This window comes from Salvelinus namaycush, chromosome 22 (genome assembly GCF_016432855.1).
Source record: "Salvelinus namaycush isolate Seneca chromosome 22, SaNama_1.0, whole genome shotgun sequence".
Taxonomy (NCBI): domain Eukaryota; kingdom Metazoa; phylum Chordata; class Actinopteri; order Salmoniformes; family Salmonidae; genus Salvelinus; species Salvelinus namaycush.
The window spans coordinates 1791928-1814505 of NC_052328.1; the positions used below are offsets into that span (position 1 = coordinate 1791928).

Genomic DNA, 22578 nt, shown 5'->3' on the forward strand with positions numbered 1-22578 from the left:
TACATTTCACATGCTGTTGTGCAAATGGAATAGACAAAAGGTGGAAATTATAGGCAATTAGCAAGACACCCCCAAAAAAGGAGTGATTCTGCAGGTGGTGACCACAGACCACTTCTCAGTTCCTATGCTTCCTGGCTGATGTTTTGGTCACTTTTGAATGCTGGCGGTGCTCTCACTCTAGTGGTAGCATGAGACGGAGTCTACAACCCACACAAGTGGCTCAGGTAGTGCAGTTCATCCAGGATGGCACATCAATGCGAGCTGTGGCAAAAAGGTTTGCTGTGTCTGTCAGCGTAGTGTCCAGAGCATGGAGGCGCTACCAGGAGACAGGCCAGTACATCAGGAGACGTGGAGGAGGCCGTAGGAGGGCAACAACCCAGCAGCAGGACCGCTACCTCCGCCTTTGTGCAAGGAGGTGCACTGCCAGAGCCCTGCAAAATGACCTCCAGCAGGCCACAAATGTGCAGGCCACAAATTCCATTTGCACAACAGCATGTGAAATTTATTGTCAATCAGTGTTGCTTCCTAAGTGGACAGTTTGATTTCACAGAAGTGTGATTGACTTGGAGTTACATTGTGTTGTTTAAGTGTTCCCTTTATTTTTTTGAGCAGTGTATTATATAATAATCCCAATAATAACAGATTTGATAATAAGCAAAAGCACAATCAACACTTCAAAGATGAGGGGAAATTAACTGAGTCATGTATTCACCAGTGCGCACTGTTTCAAAACCTTTTGCAACAGAAAAGGAAAACAAACGTTTCTTATTGGACAAGTTACAGTAGATCAGTGGTTCCCAAACTTTTTATAGTCCTGTACCCCTTCACACGTTCAACCTCCAGCTGTACCCCCTCTAGCACCAGGGTCAGCACACTCAAATGTTTTTTTTTTGCCATTGTAAGCCTGCCACACACTATACGATACATTTATTAAACATAAGAATGAGTGTGAGTTTTTGTCACAACCCGGCTCGTGGGAAGTGACAAAGAGCTCCTATAGGACCAGGGCACAAATAATAATATAATAATAATCAATCATTTTGCTCTTTATTTAACCATCTTACATATAAAACCTTATTAGTTCATCAAAAATTGTGAATAACTCACCACAGGTTAATGAGAAGGGTGTGCTTGAAAGGATGCCCATAACTCTGCAATGTTGGGTTGTATTGGAGAGAGTCTCAGTCTTAAATCATTTTCCCACACACAGTCTGTGCCTGTATTTAGTTTTCATGCTAGTGAGGGCCGAGAATCCACTCTCACATAGGTACATGGTTGCAAAGGGCATCAGTGTCTTAACAGCGCGACTTGCCAAGGCAGAATACTCTGAGCGCAGCCCAATCCAGAAATCTGGTAGTGGCTTCCGATTAAATTTTCACAGAACCGATTGTTGCAATTTCGATGAGGCTCTCTTGTTCAGATATCGATAAGTGGACTGGAGGCAGGTCATGAAAGGGATAATTATATAATGAATCCAGTGTCATCCATTTTGGAAAGTACCTGCGTATTTGCGCACCCAACTCACTCAGGTGCTTCACTATATATCACATTTGACATTGTCCGTAAACTTGAGTTAATTTGCATACAAAAAATCATACAATGATGGAAAGACCTGTGTGTTGTCCTTGTTAATGCAGACAGAGAAGAGCTCCAACTTCTTAAAACTTCTTCGGGATCGGTGTCCCTTCCATGGGACGGTTGAGCTAACGTAGGCTAATGCGATTAGCATGAGGTTGTAAGTAACAAGAAAATTTCCTAGGACATAGACATATCTGATATTGGCAGAAAGCTTAAATTCTTGTTAATCTAACTGCACTATCCAATTTACAGTAGCTATTAGAGTGAAATAATACCATGCTATTGTTTGAGGAGAGTGCACAATTTTGAACATGAAAAGTTATTAATAAACAAATTAGGCACATTTGGGCAGTCTTCACACAAAATGTTGAACAGAAATACAAGGGTTCATTGGATCAGTCTAAAACTTTGCACATACACTGATGTCATCTAGTGGCCAACATCTAAATTGCACCTGGGCTAGAATAATACATTATGGCCTTTCTCTTGCATTTCAAAGATGATGGTACAAAAAAATACAAAAGAACAGTTGTTTTTTTCTTTGCATTATCTTTTACCAGATCTACTGTGTTATATTCTCCTACATTCCTTTCAGTAGCCAACTTTCACATTTACACAAACTTCAAAGTGTTTCCTTTCAAATGGTACCAAGAATATGCATATCCTTGCTTCAGGTCCTGAGCAACAGGCAGTTAGATTTGGGTATGTCATTTTAGGCAAAAAAAATTTTTAAAGAGGCGGATCCCGAATTAATCAGAGCCTCAATTTTGACCACACATTTCATATAGCTGTGGAGAGTCCCTGTAATCCTAGATTCTGATCATTCAGGCGAGAAAAAACATCACCCAGATAGGCCAGTCGTGTGAGAAACTCGTCATCATGCAAGAGGTCAGACAAGTGAAAATTATGGTCAGTAAAGAAAACTTTAAGCTCTTCTCTCAATTAAAAAAAACGTGTCAATACTTTACCCCTTGATAACCAGCGGACTTCTTTCTGTATGTTGTAAAAGCGTTACATGATCGCTGCCCATATCATTGCATAGTGCAGAAAATACACGAGAGTTCAGGGGCCTTTCTTTAACAAAGTTAACAATTTTCACTGTAGTGTCCAAAACGTCTTTCAAGCTGTCAAGCATTCCCTTGGCAGCAAGAACCTCTCGGTGGATGCTGCAATGTACCCAAGTGGCGTCGGGGGCAACCGCTTGCACGCGCGTTATGACTCCACTATGTCTCCCTGTCATGGCTTTTACGTCATCAGTACAGATACCAACATGAGCAGTAGCCACGTTTGGCTACGTACAGGCGGTTAGTGGAATTCCCGTGAGAGAGTAACGGTTAATGTGATTGGATGTTAAATATTTGACTAGGCTTCCTGTATTTGACACTGTGTTGTTATTTCGCTGAACATTAGATGGTTAAAAAAAAAAAATGACAGTGAAACGAGGCGACTCAGGCGAGAGAAAAAACCTCACCCAAATGTATAGCCCCGTTGGAAAATATTATTATTTTAAATGTGAATCACATTTTTATTTTGCGGTTAAAATCTCTAGACAAATATACAGGTCAGTTTGCTAATCTCTCCCTCAACGTCAACAAAAGGAAGGAGTTGATCGTGGACTACAGGAGACAGCAGAGACCAGGTCATGAGATCAGGAAAAACTCCAGGCCCGAGAAAAGACACGTACTAATTTTGCCACACCACTTTTGAACACGTGGTGCCACCTCTGGCTCATTCTGACGTCTTATTATCTTGTTCTTTATTATTATTTATTTAACCTTTGGATGATGTGTGTATTGTCATTTGTATTGCTAGATATTGCTGCACTGTTTGAACTAGATACATAAGCATTTTGCTGGACCTGAGATAAGACTGTACGTAGCCATACTTCAATTAGATTTGATTCCACTTAAAACATCATCTGGCTCCATCATGGGGCCCCATAAGGGCTATTCAACTCAAAGGGCTTTATTGTCAAAGCAAGTGAAATAGATAATAAACAAAAGTGAAATAAACAATACAAAATGAACAGTAAACATTTCACTCACAAAAGTTCCAAAGGAATAGAGACATTTCAAATGACATATTATGTCGATATACAGTGTTGCAACGAGTACAAAAGGGAAAATAAATAAACATAAATATGGGTTGTATTTACAATGGTGTTTGCTCTTCACTGGTTGCCCTTTTCTTGCTGCTGTGATGGCACACTGGTATTTCACCCAATAGATATGGGAGTTTTCGAATTCTTTGTGGGTCTGTGTAATCTGAGGGAAATATGTGACTGACTTGCCTAGTTAAATAAAGGTAAAGAAATCAAATAAAAAATATGGTCATACATTGGGCAGGAGGTTAGGAAGTGCAACTCCGTTTCCACCTCATTTTGTGGGCAGTGTGCACATAGCCTGTCTTCTTTTGAGAGCCAGGTCTGCCTATGGCGGCCTCTCTCAATAGCAAGGCTATGCGCACTGAGTCTGTACATAGTCAAAGCTTTCCTTAATTTTGGGTCAGTCACAGTGGTCAGGTATTCTGCAACTGTGTACTCTCTGTTTAGGGCCAAATAGCATTCTAGTTTGCTCAGTTTTATGTTAATTCTTTCCAATGTGTCAAGTAATTATATTTTTGTTTTCTCATGATTTGGTTGGGTCTAATTGTGCTGCTGTCCTGGGGCTCTGTTTGTGTTTGTCAACAGAGCCCCAGGACCAGCCTGCTTCTCCAGGTTCATCTCTGTAGGTGATGGCTTTGTTATGGAAAGTTTGGCTCCATCTAGTAGGCAATACCAACATGACCACACCTCTACGTCACTACATAATGCGTGACGTCATTAGAAAGCGCCCTACAACGGCTATTAGCGTTATTTTTTTATTTACCTCAAGCTGCGTCCCGCAATGGAAGTAAACAGGGACGAAGCAGAGCGTTGCATTGACATTGCAACTGCTGCATTAACAAACAATCAAGCAGAGAAGGCCGTTAGATTTCTAGAAAAGGCACAGAAACTTTTTCCGACGGATAAGGCGAGAGGTAAGAGACGGCCGCTTGAGAAGCGACATGAATGTCAGCTAGCATCCAGGGTATATTTTTTCCTGGGAAATGGAGGGCCCGCTATAGTTGCGTTAATACGTTACCATTCTCACTGCTATAGCTAGCTAATTATCGCCGATTTTTCATATAAAACATCTAATCTGGCTCGATTTTGCATTGTCACTGTTGTAGTTGTAGTATACACAGTCCGTTTAATTCTGGTTATATTAGCTAGCTAGCGAGCTACCTAACGTTAAACTGTGTAGTCAGTACATTCAGTTGCACTCAATCTCATGTTGCTAGCTAAATACAAACGGTGTAGCTGCATAGTTAGCGGTCTTTGACGCTGTTACTTCGAATAATTCACAAGAGGGAGATGTCATCAGAGATTTGCCCCCAATGGGCCTGTTCAGTGGAGACGTTTCTGGGGGAAACTACCATACTCAAATGTTCCTCTAAATGTTACTCTATTTGTATTTCCAGCACTGCTCGACTTAATTGCAAGAAATGGTTTCACCCCTGGTCATGACAACCAGTCAGGATCCAGTGATGGCACTGGGCCAAGGCAGCGAAGACCTGGAGAGGAGGACCAAGGAGAGAAGGCCTCGCAGACAGCCAAATCCTACACCTCAGATCAACTGGACGCTGTCAAGAAGTAGGATGCATGGAATTTACTATCATTGCAATTATTATCATATAAAATGTAATTGCAAGGAAAGTGAAGGAAAAGGATACTTAGTCAGTTGCACAACTGAATACATTCAACCAAAATGTATCTCCTGCATTTAACCCAGCCCCTCTGAATCAGAGAGGTGCATTTAACCCAGCCCCTCTGAATCAGAGAGGTGCATTTAACCCAGCCCCTCTGAATCAGAGAGGTGCATTTAACCCAGCCCCTCTGAATCAGAGAGGTGCATTTAACCCACCCCCTCTGAATCAGAGAGGTGCATTTAACCCAACCCCTCTGAATCAGAGAGGTGCATTTAACCCAACCCCTCTGAATCAGAGAGGTGCATTTAACCCAACCCCTCTGAATCAGAGAGGTGCATTTAACCCAACCCCTCTGAAACAGAGAGGTGCATTTAACCCAACCCCTCTGAATCAGAGAGGTGCATTTAACCCAACCCCTCTGAAACAGAGAGGTGCATTTAACCCAGCCCCTCTGAATCAGAGAGGTGCATTTAACCCAGCCCCTCTGAATCAGAGAGGTGCATTTAACCCAACCCCTCTGAAACAGAGAGGTGCATTTAACCCAACCCCTCTGATTCAGAGAGGTGCATTTAACCCACCCCCTCTGAATCAGAGGTGCATTTAACCCCTCTGATTCAGAGAGGTGCATTTAACCCAGCCCCTCTGAATCAGAGAGGTGCATTTAACCCAACCCCTCTGAAACAGAGAGGTGCATTTAACCCAACCCCTCTGATTCAGAGAGGTGCATTTAACCCACCCCCTCTGAATCAGAGAGGTGTGAGGGGTTGCCTTAATCGACATCCATGTCTTCGGTGCCCGGGGAGCAGTTGTTGGGGGTTAAATGGTCGCTGGCTCGGATTCGAACCGATTTTTTTTATTCAACGTTCTTACCCGTTAGGCTACCTGTCGTCCAATGTTCCTGCTGAGCTGGGACCACACATGTATATATTTTTGTAGTTGTTGATAAAAGCATCTGCTAAATGGCATGTTATATTGAAACTGCTTCTAAAACATTAACATCAAACATCTGTTTAACTCCCACTTTCCACATTGAATCTTCCCTATCGGAAAAATGAAAATATCTTGGAAACAATTGAGTGTTTTGTCTTTATAGTTTTCTTCTTCTGTCTTTACAGAATCAAACAGTGTAAAGACTTCTATGAGATTCTCGGAGTGAAGAAAGATGCGTCTGAAGATGATCTCAAAAAGTCATATAGAAAATTAGCGTTGAAATTCCATCCCGACAAAAACCACGCCCCGGGTGCCACTGAGGCATTTAAAGGTACGCCCCAAACCAGACTTATTTTCTTCATTATTTTAATGCGATAACCATTCAAAGGAGCCGGTTTGCCGGACACAGGTTAAGCCTAGTCCTGGACTAAAACGTGTTCAACTGAGAATGCTTTCTAGTCTAATCAGTGTCCAGGAAACCGCTCCAATGAATTGTATATCATTTAATGTAATTTGAAGGTACCCAAAAAGGTGTTTGTTTTCCCCCAGCTATTGGAAATGCCTATTCCTGCTTGAGTAATGCTGACAAGAGGAAACAGTATGACCAGTGTGGTGAGGAGAAGAGACATCCGTCAAGACAGGGACAGACCAACGGAGACTTCCAGGCTGATATTTCACCTGAGGACCTCTTCAATATGTTCTTCGGAGGGGGTTTTCCAGCAAGTGAGTGACACACACACACACACACACACACACACACACACACACACACACACACACACACACACACACAGACACAGTCACTAGAAACCATTGCATCTACATATTTTACTGACACCTCCACTGCTAATGCTCTATCTATTGGTTGTCTGTTTTGCTTCTCAAGGCAACGTTCATGTATACAGAAATGGGCGTTATCAGAGGCCAGCGGGACAACAGGGACAACAGAGAGAGGTATGCCAGTGTTTTTTTTTGTGATTGCACATTTTCCAGTTCAGGTTATTAAGTAGATAAATTTAGCCATTTTTCTAATGGTTTTCTAATGTATGTTAGTTAGCCTGCTGTACAGCAGGGGGAGTCCTTGTTGTTTTTGCACTGCAAACTGAGAATGGTCTACTTGGGTAGAACTGTATTGTTACACTACGTGACCAAAAGTATGTGGACACCTGCTTGTCCAACATCTCATTCCAAAATCATGGGCATTAATATGGAGTTGGTCCCCCCCTTTGCTGCTATAACAGCCTCCACTCTTCTGGGAAGGCTTTCCACTGGATGTTGGAATGTTTCTGTGGGGACTTGCTTCCATTCAGCCACAACAGCATTAGTGAGGTGGGGGCACTGATGTTGGGTGATTAGGTCTGACTTGCAGTCGGCGTTCCAATTCATCCCAATGGTTTTTGATGGAGTTGAGGTTAGGGCTCAGTGCAGGCCAGTCAAGTTCCACTTCCACACCGATCTCGACAAACAATTTCTGTATGGACCTCGCTTTGTGAACAGGGGCATTGTTATCATGCTGAAACAGGAAAGGGTCTTCACCAAACTGTTGCCACAAAGTTGGAAGCACAGAATCGTCTAGAATGTCATTGTATGCTGTAGCATTAAGATTTCCCTTCACTGGAACTAAGGGGCCCGAACCATGAAAAACAGCCCCAGACCATTATTCCTCCTCCACCAAACTTTACAGCTGGAACTATGCATTGGGGCAGGTAGCGTTCTCCTGGCATCTGCCAACACCAGATTCGTCTGACGGACTGCCAGAAGGTGAAGTGGGATTCATCACTTTAGAGAACGCGTTTCCACTGCTCCAGAGCCCAGTGGCGGTGAGCTTTACTCCACTCCAGCTGACACTTGGCGTTGCGCATGGTGATCTTAGGCTTGTGTGTGGCTGCTCGGCCAGGGAAATCCATTTCATGAAGCTCCTGACAAACAGTTCTTGTGCTGACGTTGCTTCCCGAGGCAGTTTTGAACATGGTAGTGAGTGTTGCAACCGAGGACAGACACTTTTTATGCTCTATGGGCTACATCGCTCGGCGGTCCTGTTCTGTGAGCTTGTGTGGCCTACTACTTCATGGCTGAGCCGTTGTTGCTCCTAGACGTTTCCACTTCAATATAACAACACTTACAGTTGACCGGGCAGCTCTAGCAGGGCAGACATTTGACGAACTGACTTTTTGGAGAGGTGGCATCCTATGACAGTGCCATGTTGAAAGTTACTGAGCTCTTCAGTAAGGCCGTTCTACTACCAATGTTTGTCTATGGAGATTGCATGGCGGTGTGCTCAATTTTATACACGTCAGCAACGGGTGTGGCTGAAATAGCCGAATTCACTAATTTGAAAGTTTATCCACATACTTTTGTACATATAGTGTATGTGAAATTAGCCTGTGCAAAGTGGATTGCTAGGCTTAAGACCGGTAGTTGGTTTTGCAGTGTTATCAGTTAACTCAAACAAACCTGTATAGTTTACCATGTCAGTTTGTCATTGTTGTGTCTAACAAACCTGTGTGTTGTGATTTTTCAGGGAGGCTTTGCGCTCTTTGTCCAGCTGCTGCCCATCGTCATCCTGGTGGTTGTGTCAGCTCTCAGTCAGATGATGGTCTCCACCGCCCCCTACAGCCTCAGCTTCAGGCCGTGAGTCTAACCCCTGACACCCCCCCCCCCCCCCCCCCGGATAATCACCTCATGGAGTAGCCTGGTCTTTCTTTATTTATCACCTTTATTTAACCAGGTAGGTCAGTTGAGAACCAGTTCTCATTTACAACTGCGACCTGGCCCAGATAAAGCAAAGCAGTGCGACAAAAACAACAACACAGAGTTACACGTGGGATAAACAAACGTACAGTCAATAACACAATAGAAAAATCTATATACAGTGTGTGCAAATGTAGAAGATTAGAGAGGTAAGGCAATAAATAGGCCATAGAGGCAAAATAATTACAATTTAGCATCAACACTGGAGTGATATATTTGCAGATGATGTGCAAGTAGAGATACTGGGGTGCAAAAGAGCAAGAAGATAAATAACAATATGGGGATGAGGTAGTTGCGTGTGCTATTTACAGATTGGCTGTGTACAGGTACAGTGATCGGTAAGCTGCTCTGACAGCTGATGCTTAAAGTTAGAGAGGGAGATATAAGTCTCCAGCTTCAGGGATTTTTGCAATTCGTTCCAGTCATTGGCAGCAGAGAACTGGAAGGAAATGCGGCCAAAGTAAGTGTTGGCTTTGGGGGTGACCAGTGAGATATACCTGCTGGAGCGTGTGCTATGGGTGGGTGTTATGGTGACCAGTGAGCTGAGATAAGGCCGGGCTTTACCTAGCAAAGACTTATAGTTGATCTGGAGCCAGTGGGTTTGGCGACGAATATGTAGCGAGGGCCAGCCAACGAGAGCATACAGCTCAGTGGTGGGTAGTATATGGGGCTTTGGTGACAACGGATGGCATTGTGATAGACTACATCCAGTTTGCTGAGTAGAGTGTTGGAGGCTAATTTGTAAATTACATCGCCGAAGTCGTGGATCGGTAGGATAGTCTTACGAGGGTATGTTTGACAGCATGAGTGAAGGAGGCTTTGTTGCAAAATAGGAAGCCGATTCTAGATTTAATTTTGGATTGGAGATGCTTAATGTGAGTCTGGAAGGAGAGTTTACAGTCTAAACAGACACCTAGGTATTTGTAGTTGTCCACATATTCTAAGTCCGAACCGTCCAGAGTAGTGATGCTAGTCAGGGGTGCGGGCAGTGATCGGTTGAAGAGCATGCATTTAGTTTTACTAGCATTTAAAAGCAGTTGGAGACCATGGAAGGAGGATTGTATGGCATTGAAGCTTGTTTGGAGGTTTGTTAACTTCTCTAGGCTAGGTGGGATGGTAGCGTCCCACCTGACCAACATCCAGTGAAAGTGCAGGGCGCCAAATTCAAACTACAGAATTGTAAATATTTAACATTCTTGAAAATACACATGCAATATGTCAAAATAAAGCTTAACTTGTTAATCCAGCCGCGATGTCAGATTTCAAAAAGGCTTTACGGCGAAAGCAAACCATGCGATTATCTGAGGACAGCACCCCACCATACAAATGCATAAAAATTATTTTCAACCAGGCAGGTGGCGACACAAAAGTCAGAAATAACGATATAATTCATGCCTTACCTTTGAAGATCTTCTTCTGTTGGCACTCCGATATTTCCCAGAAACATCACAAATGGTCCTTTTGTTCGATAAACTCCTTTTTATATCCCCAAAATGTCAATTTATTTGGCGCGTTTGATTCAGAAAAACACCGGTTCCAACTCGCCCAACATGACTATAAATTATCTAATAAGTTACCTGTAAACTTTGTCCAAACATTTCAAACAACTTTCCTAATCCATCCTTAGGTATCCTAAAACATAAATAATCGACAAAATTTAAGACTGAATATACTGTGTTCAATAGCGGATAAAATCAAAGTGGAGCGAGCTACAGGTCGTGTGCCCCAAACAGGTCACTTGGCTTGACTCTCATTCTGTACTTCTTCATTTCTCAATGGAAAAACATCAAACAATTTCTAATGACTGTTGACATCTAGTGGAAGCCATAGGAACTGCAACCAGGTGCATCATAAATCTAGTTTACCATAGAAAGCTAATTGAAAACACAGTCAACTAAAAATTCCTGGATGGTTTGTCCTCAGGGTTTCGCCTGCCAAATACGTTCTGTTATACTCAGACATAATTTTAACAGTTTTAGAAACTTTTGAGTGTTTTCTAACCAAATATATGCATATGCATAGCTTCTGGGCCTGAGTAGCAGGCAGTTTACTTTGGGCACGCTTTTCATCCGGACATCAAAATACTGCCCCCTATCCCAAAGAAGTTAACACAGTGTCCAAAGAAGGGCCTGATGTATACAGAATGGTGTCGTCTGCGTAGAGGTGGATCAGGGAATCACCAACAGCAAGAGCTACATCATTGATATATACAGAAAAGAGTTGGCCCAAGAATTGAACCCTGTGGCACCCCCATAGAGACTTCCAGAGGTCCAGACAACAGGCCCTTGAGTCTGCCGATAAGAATGAGGTGATTTGACAGTCGAAAGCCTTGGCCAGGTCGATGAAGATGGCTGCACAGTACTGTCTTTTATCGATGGCGGTTATGATATCGTTTAGGACCTTGAGCGTGGCTGAGGTGCACCAATGACCAGCTCGAAAACCAGATTGCATAGTGGAGAAGGTACGGTGGGATTCTAAATGGTCGGTGATCTGTTTGTGAACTTGGCTTTCGAAGATTTTAGAAAGGCAGGGTAGGATAGATATAGGTCTATAACCGTTTGGGTCTAGAGTGTCTCCCCTTTTGAAGAGGGGGATGACCCAGACAGCTTTTCAATATTTGGGAATCTCAGACGATACGAAAGAGTGGTTGAACAGACTGGTAATGGGGGTTGCAACAATTTTGGCAGCTAATTTTAGAGAGGGTGCAGATTGTCTAGCCCGGCTGATTTGTAGCGTTTTCAGAACATCAACTTTCTGGATTTGGGTGAAGGAGAAGCGGGGGCGGACTTGGGCAAGTTGCTGCAGGGGGTGCAGAGCTGTTGGCCGGGGTAGCCAGGTGGAAAGCATGGCCAGCCGTAGAAAAATGCTCATTGAAATGATCGCTCATCGTAGATTTATCAGTGGGGACTGTGTTTCCTAGCCTTAGTGCAATGGGCAGCTGGGAGGAGGTGCTCTTATTCTCCATGGACTTTACAATGTCCCAAAACTTTTTGGAATTAGTGCTCAGTCTGCAAATTTCTGTTTGAAATAGCTGAACGCAACAGCATGTTTTTGTGCTGGTCAAGGGCAGTCAAGTCTGGGGTGAACCAAGGGCTATATCTCTTCTTAGTTCTACATTTTTTGAATGACGCATGCTTATTTAAGATGATGAGGAAAGCACTTTTTAAAGCGCAACCAGGCATCCTCTACTGACGGTATGAGGTCAATATCCTTCCAGGATACCTGGGCCAGGTCGATTAGAAAGGCCTGCTCGCTGAAGTGTTTTAGGTAGCGTTTGACAGTGATGAGGGATGGTCGTTTGACCGCTGACCCATTACGGACGCAGGCAATGAGGCAGTGATCGCTGAGATCCTGGTTCAAGACAGCAGAGGTGTATTTAGAGGGCAGGTTGGTCAGGATGATATCTAAGAGGGTGCCCATGGTTACGGATTTAGGGTTGTACCTGGTAAATTCCTTGATAATTTGTGTGGGATTGAGGGCATCTAGCTCAGATTGCAGGATGGCCGGGGTGTTAAGCATATCCCAGTTTAGGTCACCTAACAGTACGAACTCAGAAGATAGATGGGGGGAAATCAATTCACATATGGTGTCCAGGGCACAGCTGGGGGCTGAGGGGGGGTCTATAACAAGCGGCAACGGTGAGAGACTTGTTTCTGGAAAGGTGGATTTTTAAAAGTAGAAGCTATTTGTTTGGGCACAGACCTGGATAGTATGACAGAACTCTGCAGGCTACCTCTGCAGTAGATTGCAACTCCGCCCCCTTTAGCAGTTCTATCTTGTCGGAAAATGTTGTAGTTGGGGATGGAAATTTCAGGGTTTTTGGTGGTCTTCCTAAGCCAGGATTCAGACACGGCTAGAACATCCGGGTTGGCAGAGTGTGCTAAAGCAGTGAATAAAACAAACTTAGAGAGGAGGCTACTGATGTTAACATGCATGAAACCAAGGCTTTTACGGTTGCAGAAGTCAACAAATGAGAGCGCCTGGGGAATGGGAGTGGTGCTGGGTGCTGCAGGGCCTGGATTAACCTCTACATCACCAGAGGAGGAGTAGGATAAGAGTACGGCTAAAAGCTATACGAATTGGTCATCTAGTGCGTTCGGAACAGAGAGTAAAAGGAGCAGATTTCTGGGCGTGGAAAAATAGATTCAAGGCATAATGTACAGAGAAGGTTATGGTAGGATATGAGTACAGTGGAGGTAAACCTAGGCATTGAGTGATGATGAGAGAGGTTTTGGGAATGTTCCAACCAGGATGAATGAAAATCTGGAATTTTGGCTAATTTACTGGAATTTTGCAACCCTAGCTGTGCTGTCTTAAAGTCGTATAGTCAGACATTTGACTATGATGTATTATTAAGCAACTTCCGCCAAAGTAATGCAATCATTTGATGATTCTTCTTTCTTTGTATTACAAAATGCTGAACTGCCTTGGATGGGACGGATTATCCTCCAGTTGCTATGTTATCCTGCTATAACAATGCATTTCACAATTTGGTAATCCTCTAGTAATGATTATTTCTGGAAATTGTTTGGGAAGGTGGTTTTTCAGCAGTTTTTTTGGTGTTTGCTAGATGCATTAGTTTGACTGAGGTGGAGAGATGGCACCCTATTCCCTATATAGTGCATTATCCCTATGGGTTCTGTTCAATGGTAGGACACTAAATAGGGACTAGGGTGTCATTTGGGACACCGCCTGGTAGTCTTTAGGGAGGTCACAGGTCATAGATTGACTTTAGGGGAAAGTAGTCGTCAGCAGGGGCTCTTTGGCCCTTGGTTAAGACCCAGCGATGGCTGGCCCATGGTTAAGACCCGGCGATGGCTGGCCCGTGGTTAAGACCCGGCGATGGCTGGCCCGTGGTTAAGACCCGGCGATGGCTGGTAGGCTTGGGCAGTATACCAGGGTATTTAGAAAAAGCCACAGTAGGGTTTTTCAATACCGTCAAAACTATTTATTTGTAATTTCTCAATAAATGTAAATATTTGTAACTACTTTTTAAATGAATACCTGCAGTCAACTTGTGCAATCAGGGAAAGTGTGATACCTAGTCAGTTGTACATCTGAATGTATTCAACTGAAATGTGTCATTCTTATTCAACCCAACCGCTCTGAATCAGAGACGTGCGGGCCACTGCCTTAATCAACATCCACGTCATCGGCGCCCGGGGAACAGTGGGTTTAACTGTCTTGCTCAGGGGCAGAACGACAGATTTTTACCATGTCAACTCGGGGATTAGATCCAGAACCTTTCGGTTACTGGCCCAACGCACCTAACCACCAGGCTATCACCACCAATACTCTACTCCTCTGTCTGTCTGTTATCACCACTGTTACTGTCGTGTGGGAGACTATAGTGATTGTGTCAGAGAGTAGTCCACTGTCATATCCCACGATAAAGGGATTGGTGTTGCTGGGTTCATGTGAAGCTGCTTCACTGGGTTGGCAGGTAGCCTAGTGGTTAGAACGTTGGGCCAGTAACTGAAAGGTTGTTAGATTGAATCCCCGAGCTGACAAGGTAAAAGAAATCTGTCATTCTGCCCCTGAACAAGGCAGTTAACCTACTGTTCCTACGCCGTCATTGTAAATAGGAATTTGTTCTTAACTGACTTGCCTAGTTAAATAAAATAAAAATTCACTCATTACGCTGTCTCTCTGTATCTTTCTCTGTCTCTCTGTATCTCTCTCTGTATCTATCTCCATCAAATTCAGGTCTATTGGACACACCCACAAGAGGTACACAGAGACCTTGAGGGTGCCGTACTATGTGGGAGACCACTTCTCCAGGGAGTACAACGGACTGAATCTGAAGACTGTGGAGAGGAGTGTGGAGGATGACTACATCTCCAACCTCAGAAACAACTGCTGGAAGGAGAAACAACAGAGTACGTTCACTTAATAGTATGAGAATAACATGGTCATTTAGCAGACGCTTCCATGGCTTCTAGAACGGTCAGCGTGGACAGTGACACCTGTTCAGTATGTTGGTCCGTGTGGGAATCGAACCCACAACCCCAGCATCATACTCTTAGAACTGCAACTGCTGGAAGCAGAAGTAGGTTGATGTTCTAACTAGCTCTTCTCCGTTGACCTTTTTGTCTGTCTTTGGATGATGAAGTTCTATTGATTAATCAATATTCTCCAAATCAAATTTTATTGGTCACGTACACGTGTTTAGCAGATGTTATTGCGGATTTAGTGAAATGCTTGTGTTTCTAGCTCCAACAGTGCAGTAATATCTAACAAGTAATATCTAACAATTTCACAACAATACACACAAATCTAAAGTAAATGAATGGAATTAAGAATATATAAATATATGGACGAGCAATGTCAGAGCGACATAGAATAAGATATAGTAGAATAGGATAGAATACAGTATATACAAATGAGATGAGTAATGCAAAACATGTAAACATTATTAAAGTGACTAGTGTTCCATTATTAAAGTGGCCAGTGATTTCAGGTCTATGTATATAGGGCAACAGCCTCTAATGTGTTAGTGATGGCTATTTAACAGTCTGATGGCCTTGAGATAGAAGCTGTTTTTCAGTCTCTCGGTCCCAGCTTTGATGCACCTGTACTGACCTCGCCTTCTGGATGATAGCGGGGTGAACAGGCAGTGGCTCGGGTGGTTGTTGTCCTTGATGATCTTTTTGGCCTTCCTGTGACATCGGGTGTTGTAGGTGTCCTGGAGGGCAGGTAGTTTACCCCCGGTGATGCGTTGTGCAGACCGCACCACCCTCTGGAGAGCCCTGCGGTCAATTCCACATGGCTGGCTACTTTAAAATGGATGTCTACTGGAGGGGTGTTTAATGATTTAGTTTGGAGGCTTCAGGTGTTCTGATCCAAACTAAACCGGTTCTGTCCTGTTTGTTTGGCTGTTTCAAACAGACAGTTTGCTATAACGTAAGATGGATAACACAGTACCAGAAAGTGATATCCTCTGTGAAGAAATAGCACTACTTCACATGCAGAGGAGGCTGGTGATGGGAGGACGGCTCATAATAATGGCTGAAATACAGTGAATGGAATGTAGGGACCTAAAAAATATATATATATTTTTTGCCTGATTCAGTTTTTTCCATTTTGTTTTCCCAGGTTTCAATTTCCCAGTTTAATGTTTTTGCTCTCAATCACTTTAAAAAAATGTAACATCCAAATTCAGTTATTTTCTAAGTCCACAACAATGCTTAAACCACACCAGGAGAACAATTTTGAGGTCTGGGAAAAATGTGATCCATTTTTGGGTGTAGTTACCATTTTAATTCCAGTGTAGATCTTGAAAGAGGCTGGCTGTTTTAGAGATGTTTTTGTAAAACAAAATACCCACAATAATCATCATCATCATCATATCGTTCTGCCAAGTAAGCATAGTCTACTTTGTAGTTAACATTTAATTTGAGAAGGATTTTGGGTGTGGAAAGCCTTTCCCATGTCCAGAAAGATAGCATCACCGCTAACGGCGACACAAAGTGGTAGACACCCGCACCACACATACAGACGGGGAATTCTTATTGGCTCTTCAGAAAGTTGCAGGAAATACCCATCACTGATTCATTCTGTTGAAGTCTTATGATAAACTTCATTTTCAATGAGTTTAGTTGATTCAATACATTGTTGAATTCCATTTTAATGTCTGGATTCCGTCTTCATTCTCAACATGGCGGATTTTCTCGGACCCTAGGAATGGTACAATTCCATTTATTCTGTTCCAGACATTACTATGAGCCTGTCCTCCTATTTTAAAGTGCCAGCCACCGCTGTTTACATGGCAAGGGAAAGGCACATGGCAGTTTTACATTACAACACATTATCATTCAGATGATTGGTTTTCTGGGCAAAATGCAAAGTAATAGGATACTCTTTTTAGCCTTTCTATTGTACTTCCTGTTATCTTATGTAACTTGTATTTTATTGGACGCCCAAGTAGGTGTTTGTCTTAGGCTACATCACAATTCTGTTCCCTTCTCCCAAGGTGTACACTTGCTCACTTTCTTGCATGGATTTAACAATAGTGGAAACTCACTCCAGACAATGCTTACAACAATCATATGCTTTTAAATCCATGACAAGGAGTGCAGACTTCTGGGAAATATTGGGGACTGAGCCATTGTACTTTGTTGTTGTGTTCCAGAGGAGGGCCTGCTGTATCGAGCTCGCTATTTTGGAGACAATGAGTTGTACCAGAGGGCTCAGAAGATGGGGACACCGAGCTGCTCCAGGCTGTCTGACATCTCTGTTTCCTTAGGTGGTTAAATATAAAGGAAGGCTGTTGATCGCCACACTGATAGGTAAGAGCTCACCACTAAAACAACCTGAATGGCACCCTATTCCCTATATAGGGCAAGGCAGCTCTAACCAACATCTCCAATCTCATCTCATTGGTTGGACTCCAGGTTAGCTGACTCCAGTTAGCTTTTGGAGAAGTCATTAGCCTTGGGGTTCACATACTTTTTCCAACCTATACTGTGATTGTTTAAATTATGTATTCAATATAGACAGGAAAAATACAATTTGTGTTGTTAGTTTAAGCAGACTGTTTGTCTATTGTTGTGACTTAGATGAAGATCAGATCAAATTTGATGACCAATTTTTGAGAAATACAGGTAATTTCAAAGGGTTCACATACTTTTTCTTGCCACTATGTTACGAAGGCCGACCTAACTATGTAAGTTATGAGTCCCATGAACAGAGTGCACATGTTGAAACTGAATTGTCTTTGCTCTCTCTTTTAGGTAGTTATCCGAAACTGCAAAAACAATTTTATTGCCTGTAAATACGTACGCTTTTCAACATTCGGGACTGTGACTTCACCGCACACCAAAACTCGGACAGACTCTCCTTGAGTTGGAGATCTCGTATGGCGAAGAAGAAGAGAATGACCTAAAGTCTTGTTGAGGAAGAATGAATACCCTCTTTGTTGATGATCATGGTGATGTGTCATGAAGTGACTGTGCTCTGTTACAAGCTGACTGTTTTACAAATGCACTGTTAGGGACTCCTGCTTTTACCCTCTTACGTCCTAAATGGCACACTATTTGCTATATAGTGCACTTTTTCCCCCCCCGGGCCCATAGGGCTCTGGTCACAAGTAGTGCAGCATATAGAGAATAGTGTGCTATTTGGGAGGCACCCTCAAGTCAGATGATGTAAGGGCGGTGTTAAATCAGGAAATACTCAGATCAGAAGTGGTTCATTATACATGTCCTCCTTTAGCAATTGATACTTCCGAGATATTCATCTTTTATTTCAATATGGTGAAAACATTGAAGAATGGTTAAGACCAATTGACGCTGATGGCAGTTGGTTTCCTGATTTATACTTTATATGTAAATTATGATTTTTACTATGCAGGGATTATATTTATATATTCTCCTATCAGAGTCAGTAAGGTAAACATACACCTCTTAAGACATGTACTGAGCAATTTTGATTTTGCAGATCTATGTATTTACAATGACTGAACCCAGTGAATGAGAAAGTAATTTATTTATTGTTGGAATTCTAAAATATCAAATGTTTTTATTCAAGATTTTCTTCATTAGAACAGAACGGCTATCTAATAAAGTAGGTCTTGCTCACGATGACACGTTCATATTATGTTTTTACTCAAACAGGGAAAATAAACATTCTACGTGCCCCATCTGTCATTCTTCCTCTCTCTCTTCTGTGTGTGTGTGTGTGTGTGTGTGTGAGGGAGGGGGGAGTTGGACAAGTGCCCAGACCAGTGAGTGCATTACTCATCAAAAAATTGGCTTGTACAACAGTGACTAGCTGCAGCAAAGACGTGAAGATGTGCACGTTTTCTACCAAATCAGATGTGCTGTTGTGTTTCCCAGGGACGGCTTCATTCCACAACGCTTCAGTATCTACGGGACAAAATTACAATATGTATTTAAAACCACAAGCAAATCAGTGGTGAGGAACTAGAGGTGATAACAATGAACATCTACCCTGGGGCTGGTTGGCACTATCTCACTGATACGCTACAGTTTTCTTTACATACTTGTCTCAGTACTTCACTGCCCCTTTCAGAACAAAGCCCACTAGAACAGATGTCTTCCAAGGAAATGTCTGTCCTCATATACAGACCATTTCTTGGGATACTGCAATATATTTCTCAGTTTATGGTCAACACCTGTAGTTGACTTGCTGTATCGCTAGAGGGCGCTGACTCAAGAAAAAAACACGTCTGAGAAAAACAAGTGGTGTTGCTCAGACAAAGGCCCTGCAATGAATGGAGAAGAAAAATGTGCCTGTGTTGCAAAGAATCCTGGTATCTAATGCGTTGTCGCTCATGTTCCAATTCATCTAATGATAAGCCTTTGCTACTCTGGCTGCTTTTACACAATACACAGGCAGATAAATGTGGATCATTTTGCCCAATTATTGGCAAAGATCTGATCTAACTGGTCAAAAGTCAAGCCCAATCAGTGTGGGGGGGAAAACAGAGTTTTGCTGCCTGTGTAAAATGCAGCCAAGGTGTGCAACTACATATTGTTCTTGATTTAACGAGGTAAAGTAGAGTTTCATTCAGTGATAGGTATCACAATACACTACACCCTCTCATAAGACATTCTGAAAGGTTTGGTCAAAGCAACAATGACAATGAGTTTTGTAAAAAATAATATTTATTTATTGTCTGAAGTTCATTAAATGGAAAGTATCAAGACAGTGTGGATATTTGAATATCAAATAAAATGATGCACAGATGAGTATGCAGGAGGACAAACCATTCTAAACTGGAAATAAAGAATCAAGTAAACTGAACTGTGGTTCACAGAAAGGATGCTACAGACGGAGAAGCAAGTACTGGTAAGTAATGTTGGTCTCTAGCCAAACATGTCAATCTGGTCCCCTTACCATGGTGTACAATGAATTGCCATGAAGAAAAATATATATTACCACAGTTTCTAAATGGCCACATACAAACATTACCATACAGCTAGCTGCCATTGTCTGGTTTCAATAGAAACAGGGAAACATTTTTAACAATAAATGGAAAACCAAACCACCCATCTTTTATAAAATAGATATTAGTGGTTTGCAAAAGTGCCAGAAACTTCATTTTCAGTGTTTGGGTTAACGCCAATCTCTTAAGCACACTAAACTACTCACATACCATTTACTGTAGCTCCCCGCTCCTTCCTCTTAAGCACAAATGTTCTCTTATTAACTTGTCACGTACCATTTACTGTGGCTCCCCTACACAGGGACACCAATCCGCAAATAATGTACATGTACATAGCAAAGTAATCGGCGGCTCATCTTAACAGTTAAGAAAATGTCCTAGAAATCATACATTTGACTAGAATCCAAAATGTTGATCACTAGGGCTCTGATGAGCGTTGTAGGTAGGACACTTGGTACAACAAGGTTTATTAGAAAAATATCTAAAGAAAGTCTCTTTGGTTTCTTTCAGCATTCTTCTATGAGCAACTCTTCAGAGCTGTACAGTTTCTTCTTGATCACTCTGAAGCCCGTGCTCAGTCTAATCGCCTGTCTCTTTACGGGACTGGATGGAGACTTTGTGGAGAAAAGCCCTTGGATTTTGGGCCACAGTCCTCCAGAATCGAGCCTCAGCACCAGTGTGAGCTGGAAGGTAGGGACGAGATATGGATCCACGGCGATCTGTTCCATACTCTGACACACCTCCCCCTGTTCCACACAGAGGTCTATGAGAGCCCCCCTCAAGCCGCAGGGCTCGCTGGCCGCCAGGTGAAGGAGCTCTTGGCCTATGTGTTCTAGAAGCTTCTCAGGGATGAGTAGTTTGGAACATCTCAGGGCACCGTCTTTGGCTTCCCTTAAGCTACTGGCAATTAGGTCCACAAGTTCTTTCAGAAGGGTCTCCTCCATCGAGAGGAGATCATCATATAACATGTTGCCAAAGTCATCAGATGAGGAGATAGAGGGAAAGTCAAACCCTGGAAGACAGAGGACAGTTTTAGTCATACAGAACGATCAGATAGATCTATCTTTTGTCAAACAACTAGCAATAGTAACCTGGTTTCAGATCTGTTTGTTTCTGTATTAATAGCCAACTCCTATCCTCAATAAGACAGCACAAACAGGTCCGGGGACCAGTCTAGGTCGAGCTATTAAATATTTACCGGAGTCTGAGAGATCAGTCCTGCTGCCATTGTCTGAGTCGGAGTCTATACTGTGACCGCTGCTATTGCCGTCTCCACTGAAGTCGGTTAACTTCTGCACCAGTTTCCCCCATGACGACCGTTTGGCGGTGGCGTCCATTGGGGAAGGGGATGAGTTGAAGCTGTCTAAGTCATGGACCATCATGGTTGTAGGAAGTGTAGGCATCATTTCCAAGTGGTCAAGTTCTTATAACTTTCCAAGTCTCAGGGATCATAGATCAGGTTCTGTTGAGAGAAATAACGGCAGATGAGAACACTGAATTTGAAATGAAGAGTAGCTAGCTACAGTAACGTTGACTAGCTAGAATTTACATATCAGACAATCTAACAATACAGCTAGCTATTCAGTGACTGACATAGCTAGTTATCTATTCTAATAAACGTTTACCGAGTGGAGAAAAAGGCAGTTGACTAAGCTAACGTTAGTTTTAACGTTAGTTCTTTCATTCCCTTGTTCAAAGTTGACGCTCGAGACAATACGTTGAAATAATAGCCAGTGACAGGAATGATACTTACAAAGATATGTTGCTAATCCAGTTAAAGTCCGTTTATTTTTTTGTTGTAGCTGAGATTGAGGACAAAGGCTTCCCCGTCAATCCAGGCCGACTATACATGTACTTTTCCCTTCGCACAGCTGCTCAACTCTGCAGATATTCTGCAACGACAAAGCTGTTTAAATAACCCTTATGCTGACCGCAGGACAGCACGCCCATTTCTCACTTTTCAGCCAATCCGAGGCAGGGGCACGTCATCGGTGTTCTATCTTGCCTGGTAACGGGCGGTTAAACACAGAGGGGGCAGAAGGAAGGAGGAAGAAAAGGGACATGGTGAGGGGGGGCTGGGACCCACACATGTCATTTCTGCTCGGGAAAAACACCAGCTACCGTCTTTGTTGCACGTAGTACTAGCCCGGACATAGCCCGGACATCTTAAAACTCCACGCACTTGTTAATTTCCAAAAGAATAGGACGCAATACATTGACTAAGCAGAAGGTGTAACATTACGTCATGGGTTTGGAACAATGTATCTGATCCAAACTAAGCGCATTACATTGTACCATCTGAGTAGGCATAGTCCACTGCTTACTACACTACACATAGTTCTAGATACAACATGCATTTTACCTGATACCCTAAAAAGAACTTACAACAGCAGGGTCATCAATTTGGTGGTGCGTAGTTATGATTTTACTTGCAATAATAACTATCGAAAATGTTGTTTTGTCATCATTAGGTGGTGCATAGTTATGATTTTACATGCAAGAATAACTGTCGTAAATGTTGTTTTGTCATCATTAGGTGGTGCGTAGTTATGATTTTACTTGCAATAATAACTATCGAAAATGTTGTTTTGTCATCATTAGGTGGTGCATAGTTATGATTTTACATGCAATAATAACTATCGAAAATATTGTTTTGTCATCATTAGGTGGTGCATAGTTAT

At 42.7% G+C, this 22578-nt stretch overlaps 2 protein-coding genes across 2 annotated transcripts; one reads left to right on the plus strand and one right to left on the minus strand.

Moving 5' to 3' along the window:
• The first annotated feature begins 4407 nt into the window (after positions 1 to 4407).
• Positions 4408 to 18630, plus strand: LOC120017456 (dnaJ homolog subfamily B member 12-like). The gene is made up of 9 exons (XM_038960209.1): positions 4408 to 4596; positions 5080 to 5251; positions 6423 to 6568; positions 6787 to 6960; positions 7124 to 7191; positions 8759 to 8868; positions 14695 to 14867; positions 17120 to 17276; positions 17721 to 18630. The coding sequence occupies exons 1-8, from the start codon at positions 4464 to 4466 to the stop codon at positions 17239 to 17241; spliced, it is 1098 nt and encodes a 365-aa protein (XP_038816137.1). The 5' UTR covers positions 4408 to 4463; the 3' UTR covers positions 17242 to 17276; positions 17721 to 18630.
• Positions 18631 to 19598: 968 nt separating this feature from the next.
• ddit4 (DNA-damage-inducible transcript 4) lies at positions 19599 to 22325 on the minus strand. Its single transcript, XM_038960210.1, has 3 exons — positions 21651 to 22325; positions 21096 to 21359; positions 19599 to 20909 (listed from the first exon to the last, which is right to left on the minus strand). The coding sequence occupies exons 2-3, from the start codon at positions 21301 to 21303 to the stop codon at positions 20404 to 20406; spliced, it is 714 nt and encodes a 237-aa protein (XP_038816138.1). The 5' UTR covers positions 21304 to 21359; positions 21651 to 22325; the 3' UTR covers positions 19599 to 20403.
• Positions 22326 to 22578: the final 253 nt, after the last annotated feature.

Bases quoted from the DNA above. Each gene is read 5' to 3' on its own strand.
- LOC120017456 (XM_038960209.1), top strand. From the start codon at position 4,464: ATGGAAGTAAACAGGGACGAAGCAGAGCGTTGCATTGACATTGCAACT. The intron at 5,252-6,422 runs GTAGGATGCATG...CTGTCTTTACAG, and splicing joins CAACTGGACGCTGTCAAGAA to AATCAAACAGTGTAAAGACT. The intron at 6,569-6,786 runs GTACGCCCCAAA...GTTTTCCCCCAG, and splicing joins TGCCACTGAGGCATTTAAAG to CTATTGGAAATGCCTATTCC.
- ddit4 (XM_038960210.1), bottom strand. From the start codon at position 21,303: ATGATGCCTACACTTCCTACAACCATGATGGTCCATGACTTAGACAGC. The intron at 20,910-21,095 runs GTAAATATTTAA...TCTGTCTTCCAG, and splicing joins GACTGATCTCTCAGACTCCG to GGTTTGACTTTCCCTCTATC.